Genomic DNA, 5,912 nt, shown 5'->3' with positions numbered 1-5,912 from the left:
CCCACCCCAAAGGCCCCCACCCCAAGCCCCCGAAAGACGATGCAGGACCCCATCACCCCATCCCCTCCATCCCAAAGGGCTCCATCCCAAAGCCCCACAGGGTGATGCAAGACCCCGTCCCCTCTGTCCCAAAGCCCCGCAAGATGATGCAGGACCCCATCCCCTCCATCCCAAAGCCCTGCAAGGTGACGCAGGACCCTGTCCCCTCCCATCCCGAAGTGCTCTGGGACACTGGTTCTTTCCCCTTCAAAATGCTGACACAGATGCTCCAGGACACCCATCTTCTTCACCTCAAATGGCTCCAGGACCCCATCCCCTCCACCCCAAAGCCCCGTGGCCCAGCTCAGCCCCTTCCCCTGCCTGTCCCACGCTCACCGTGCATCCCACCCTCCCAAGCTCCGACCGAGCGACAGCCAGGAGCCAACATGGGTGGTGCAGCAGGATCTGCCCACCGGAGCCCATCACCCTGCGTCAGGACTGGCAGGGGCAGGCAGGGAGGCAAGAGCCTGCGCTTAGAAGTTTTCTTTGAAGAAGCGGAAGCCGAAGTGCTCGCAGTGCGCCCGGATGACTTTGGCAAGCGCCGGCGAGCCACAGAAGAAGACCTGGACTTTCCCTTTCTTCTCCTCCGCCACCTTCCCAAACACCTAGGGTACAGGCAAAAGGAGAAGAGGCGGTGGTGGCACAGCCCGCTCCCACCCCGGGGATGGCCGGATCCCTGCCTGGTTTGGCAGCTGCTGCCCAGCACAGCACAGCCTCCCCGTGCCCCCGCGGCACTCGCTTTCCCACGGGAGGGAGATGCTTCCCCGGGTCTGGATATCCCGGTGCATCCTCCCGCTCTAAAACGGTGTTTCCCCCCAAAGAACGGGTTTGGGGTCCACGGCTCCCTTCCCGTGAGCAGGGTTTTGGCAGCAGGGCAGGACCAGCCCTCACCTTGCTCCAGTCGGGGCGGCCGGGCTGGGTCCTGGTCCGCAGCCCCGTGATGGAGTCCCTCTGCTCCTTGGTGGCCAGCAGGTCCAGGGCCATCTGCAGCCCGATGGCCTTCATGTCATTCTTGCCGAGAGCCGACGTCATGTACATGTGCATCTCCAAAAACTGCCCTGGGCGTTCAAGGGGAGCACGGCTGCAGGCGGGGGTCCAGCCCCACACCGTGCCCCCTTGGGTCGGGGTGGGCTCTCCCCCGGGGTGATGCCGAACCCGGGGTTGGGCACCCCCAGGGCGGGGGGCTGCGCTGGCCAACCCCTGCCTCCCGCTCACCCCCCGGCTCCTGCTCAGCCTGCTCCATTTCCAGCTTGGTTAGAAGGCTGACGAACCACTCAAAGTGCTTCTGGTCCCGGTTTATCCAGATGAAGTCAACCTGAAAGGACACAGCAGCCTCTGCTTTGGAGCTGGAGGGCAGAGAAGGGGCAAAATCCAGCCACCCACCGCCCCGGACCTCCCGGATTGGGAAGGGATGCTCGGGGGCTCTCCACCCCCGGGGAGCCTGCAGCCCTCCTGCCCCCATCCCCAGGGCAAACCTCGGTCCCCCGTCCCCCTCTGCCTGCTCCTACCTTCCTGAGCGTCATCTCCTCGTCCTGCAGGTTCTCGCACCACGAGTAGCGGCAGCTGGGGCAGCTCTGCGTTCGCCGGCGGTACCTGCACGGGCAGACGGACCCCTGCCTGCCCCACCACCCGCAGCCCTCAGACCCCAGCAGACCTTCGCAGGGAGGACCCCAAGCACCCGTTCCTCACCAGCTCTGGTGCATGCCCATGGCCGACCTCCTGCCAGCCCGTCTCCTCCAGCAGAAATCCCCAGGGGAAAGCCTGACGCTGAGGCAGGACCCGGCTGTGGGTCTTGTGGCCACGTGTTACGTGTCCCAAAGTTAGAAGTGAGGAGGAGCCGTGATGGGTGCTGCCCCACGGTGCTCATCCCGCAGGGAGAAGTCTTGGAGGAGGGGTCTACCATGGCATACATCGCTTTTTGCGCATCCCAAAGCCACATCGGAGCTCGTTTTAGGGGTCTGCTGGCGGGACCCCAGCCCGAGCTGCTGCACCAGCACAAACCTGTACATGATGCTCTGCAAAATGGAGGCGAAGGGGGTGATGCCGATGCCTGCGCCGATGAGCACAGCGTGCTCCGAGGTGAAGATCCTCCGTGTCGGGGTCCCGTAGGGGCCGTCGATGTAGCACTTAGGAGAGACAAGAAACTCAGGGAGAAACGCGGCAGCCCGTGGGTGCTAAAACAACTCTTAGGCTGCGGTCAGGAGCAGGGTTGGCGCACAGGGCGCACCGCAGGCTGATGGAGCCCAGGAAGAATTTGGGGTCTTTTATGGGAGTTTTGTAGGAGCAAAGGAAGAGGAGGATGGGTGGGCAGGAGCACAAAGTCCTCTAGGTGGGGACACCCGTGCACAGGGGCTACACGCGTGGGACAGCCAGGCACACGTGGGGTGACAGGGCACACGTGTGGGGTGACCGGGCACACGCGTGCGTGCCCCCAGGGATGCTGAGCGCAGCCCTGCTCACCAAAGCCGGGGAAGGACCGAGGCATCCCTCACCTTGATGCTGCAGAGCCGATGGGTCTCACCCAGCCCGGTGGAGACCTGCTGGGTAAAGAGAGCGGTGACCATCTCCTCCTCCCCACCCCACCCCTCCGTGACAGCTAACGCCAAACCCGCTTGTTCCCTGCATTTGGGTTTGGGTTTTTTTTTTCTTTCTGGGCTGCACACACCGCTTCCAGCCGCGTCCCTCCAGCCAAGCTCAGGGCAGCGCCCTCACTTCCGGTGGGACATCCCACCATCGTCCAGCCCCAGGAACCTGTCACCTGATGATGTTATCTGAATTGTAATCGGTTTGAGTAGTGATTAAAAAGGCAATTATCCAAATCCTCGCACAAGCTGGGGGGTGAATAAGAGGTTTACAGCAACCGTGATGGTCCGGGTGGTGGGAGCAGGCGTGGGGAACCGCTGCTCACCGGGGGACAGACAAGAGCAGAAGAGGGACAGAGAGAGGAACTTATTAAAACCGCTGCGTGTGAACGCGTTATCTGCAAGGACTGCTCCTCCAGCCCAGACAGAATCAATATCCTGAGAGCTTTTCATGTCGGGGGATAGAAGCCGCTAACGGTGGCTCTCGGCCTCCTGGCGCTGCCACGATTTAAATCCGAGAAGTTATTTTAAAAAGAGCTTCTTAACGCGCTTTGGCCCATTTGGGATGGATGCGATGCTTCCCCTCGTTTCTCCAGGCTGGTCCTCTGGCCGCTGCTGTGTCGATGAGAGCAGAGACCCCCCTCCCCACCCCGCAGTCTCCAGGGGCTCTGCCTCTGCCCCCCGGGAGCGCGGGGGTCTCGGCGGTGCTGGGCGAGGGTGGGGGGCGGGGCTCACCGCCGGCGCCGGCGGGGGGTAGGCTGCGTGCCGTACAGCTCCAGCCCCGGGGACGCAGCAGCAATCCCCACCGACATCCTTCATGTCAGCCCCAGGCTTGCAGCAGGGCACTGGGTTTGCTCTAATAGCTGGGTGAAGCATCACCGGCTGCGATGCTCGCGGGCATCTGATGCCCCATCCATCCATCAGGGTCATACGGCATCGGGGAGGGGTGGGACACGAAACCCTCCAAGGCTGCACAAGCACTTTGCAGGGGACGTGCACCGTGGGAGACACCCCAGCACCCAGCCTGGTGCTGCACGGGCGGCTGAAAACTGGGGTGACCTCGGGGGGAACCGCTCAGCGGAGAGCATCCCGCCCGGACCCGTCCTCGCTTCTTTGCTTTTTTGGAGCTGGCCAGGGACGGACCATCCAGCAGAGCCCTCCACACGTGCCAGGCAAGGAGATCACCCTGAGAAACCCGTGGGCACGTTGGGGGTTCCTCAGTTCGGCAAGCCATCTCCTTGCAAACATCTGCCAACCAGCAGCATTTTAAGGTCTAACCTCCGCGTTTGCCGAAAGCTGAGCCCCGTCCGCGCCAACCTGCGCCCAGTGCCGGCGTCTCTTCTCCCTCAGGCTCCTGCTGAGCGGTTTTGGCTCCGGGCTGGGCGATTCGAATCGCTGGAAGTACTCGTACAGCTTGTTGGTCCACTGGCCCAGCGACCTGATGTGCAGCCAGAGGGTCTCTGCAGGACAAAGCGGAGCAGCGGGTGGACATCCTGTGTAAGGAACTGCCCTGCGGCCCCAGCACCGCAGGCTGCGTGCCGTACAGCTCCAGCCCCGGGGACGCAGCAGCAATCCCCACCGACATCCTTCATGTCAGCCCCAGGCTTGCAGCAGGGCACTGGGTTTGCTCTAATAGCTGGGTGAAGCATCACCGGCTGCGATGCTCGCGGGCATCTGATGCCCCATCCATCCATCAGGGTCATACGGCATCGGGGAGGGGTGGGACACAAAACCCTCCAAGGCTTTGAAGCCCAAATCCCAAACCTTGGGCACCCGTGGAGCCAAGCAAGGTATTCAGGTGCCGTTTGTTCCCCATGCCTTGCTTGAAATAACCCAAACGTGGTTTTATACAGCACTTATGCACAGGTAGAGATGGAGGCAGGTGAGTTGAGGCGTGCATGAACACATGCTGCCCTGTTCCATGGGCATGGACACCTCCTTGCATGACCCTCAGAGGGGATCCAGCCACCCTCGTGGGGCTTGCGTGGTGCAAACCATCATCCCGGTGATGCAAAACATCCCGGTGATGCAAAACATCCCGGTGATGCAAGATGAGCAAAGGCTGGGCGATGACCTTGCTGCTCGGGAGCGCTGCTGATGGTGAAGGGGTGCCACTCGTAGGTGGCGATGGCCGGGATGTTCAGGTAGACGTAGTCTCCGGGCTTGTAGCGGAAAAACTGCGGTCTCTCGATCACAAGGTGAGTCACCTGGAGGAAAAGGACACCAGAGAAGCTGTGAGCATCCAGCGGGAACATCGTGCTGGTCAGTCTCCATCGGGATGGTCTTTCTGCAGCCCACAAGCACGCGGGTTTGCGCCTCCTATTTTAGAAAGCAGCCAGTGTGAGACGGACTTACAGCTTCCACCACAGCAAGGGGTTTGTTCTCCTGTTCGCTGCCCGGCTGTGCGATCAAAGAAAGATCTCAGCTAGGGCTGGCCTCGAGCACGAATTTTTTTGAAGAAACTAAGAGTCAAAGCAGTTTTCATTTTGTCTTTCGTTGTTCGGAGTTTAGGGTTTTTTACTTGAAAAATAGGTGAAAATTCACAATTTTTTTAAAAAGTGCTTGAAAACAAAAAAAATAGCTTTCACCTTTTGCTGCAAACGTTCAGCAAGGCAGCCTGAAGCACTCCAAATCCCCATCTTTTCCATATAAACTACGCATTGCGCCCCGTCCCTCCCGTGCGTGGCCGGGGAAGCATCCCCCTTCCAGCTCCCCAGGCAAACACATCGGGGCCGTCGCCCCCTTCTGTGTCCCACCGTCCCCCCGCTTTTCCCCTGCCTCGAATAACCAACGCGGTCCCTTGCAAAGTGCTTCTCCCCAACCTGTAAAAGGCTTTGCAATTATTAAAGGTATTTCTGGGAGTTGCAGCATCTTTATTCCCACGCTCAGAAGAGGAGGGGGCCGGAGGGGATGGGTGGGAAGGGATGCAGAGCCCCCGCGGGCGCAGACCTTGGAGGGGAGCAGGTTGACCTCCACGATGCGCGGCCCTCCGGCGCGCCGCCAAGCCAAGCCAACCACCTTCTCCAGCACGAAGAGGCAACCGGGAACTGCAAACCACTTCCAGAAGTGGGGGCCGTGGAGGATGAGGAGGGTCCAGACGGAGATGTAGGAGAGGTGAGTCCAGTAGAAGACCTGCGGGCAGGGAGCCGTGGGGACTGAGCATGAACCAAAAGTGGTGGAGCCAAACAGTGCTTCGTGGCAGGGCTGTGCCGGGGCATCCCAGTGGGCAAAGGCAGCTCAAATCACAGAATCGTAGAATGGTTTGGGTTGGAAAGGACCTTGAAGATCACC

At 60.9% G+C, this 5,912-nt stretch overlaps 1 protein-coding gene across 1 annotated transcript in view; it reads right to left on the bottom strand.

Moving 5' to 3' along the window:
- Positions 1 to 512: 512 nt before the first annotated feature.
- NOX5 (NADPH oxidase, EF-hand calcium binding domain 5) overlaps positions 513 to 5,912 on the bottom strand; it is an 11,146-nt gene continuing 5,746 nt past the window's right edge. The window contains 9 exon segments of the mRNA XM_009892079.1: positions 513 to 644; positions 931 to 1,097; positions 1,255 to 1,354; positions 1,548 to 1,632; positions 2,041 to 2,165; positions 2,532 to 2,576; positions 3,939 to 4,081; positions 4,696 to 4,828; positions 5,571 to 5,753. Coding sequence (XP_009890381.1) covers positions 513 to 644; positions 931 to 1,097; positions 1,255 to 1,354; positions 1,548 to 1,632; positions 2,041 to 2,165; positions 2,532 to 2,576; positions 3,939 to 4,081; positions 4,696 to 4,828; positions 5,571 to 5,753 — 1,113 coding nt within the window.

This window comes from Charadrius vociferus, unplaced genomic scaffold (assembly GCF_000708025.1).
Source record: "Charadrius vociferus isolate BGI_N301 unplaced genomic scaffold, ASM70802v2 scaffold249, whole genome shotgun sequence".
In the NCBI taxonomy this organism is placed as follows: Eukaryota; Metazoa; Chordata; class Aves; order Charadriiformes; family Charadriidae; genus Charadrius; species Charadrius vociferus.
The sequence above is the reverse complement of the archived record's forward strand: the minus strand, read 5'-3'. Positions and strand labels throughout refer to the sequence as shown.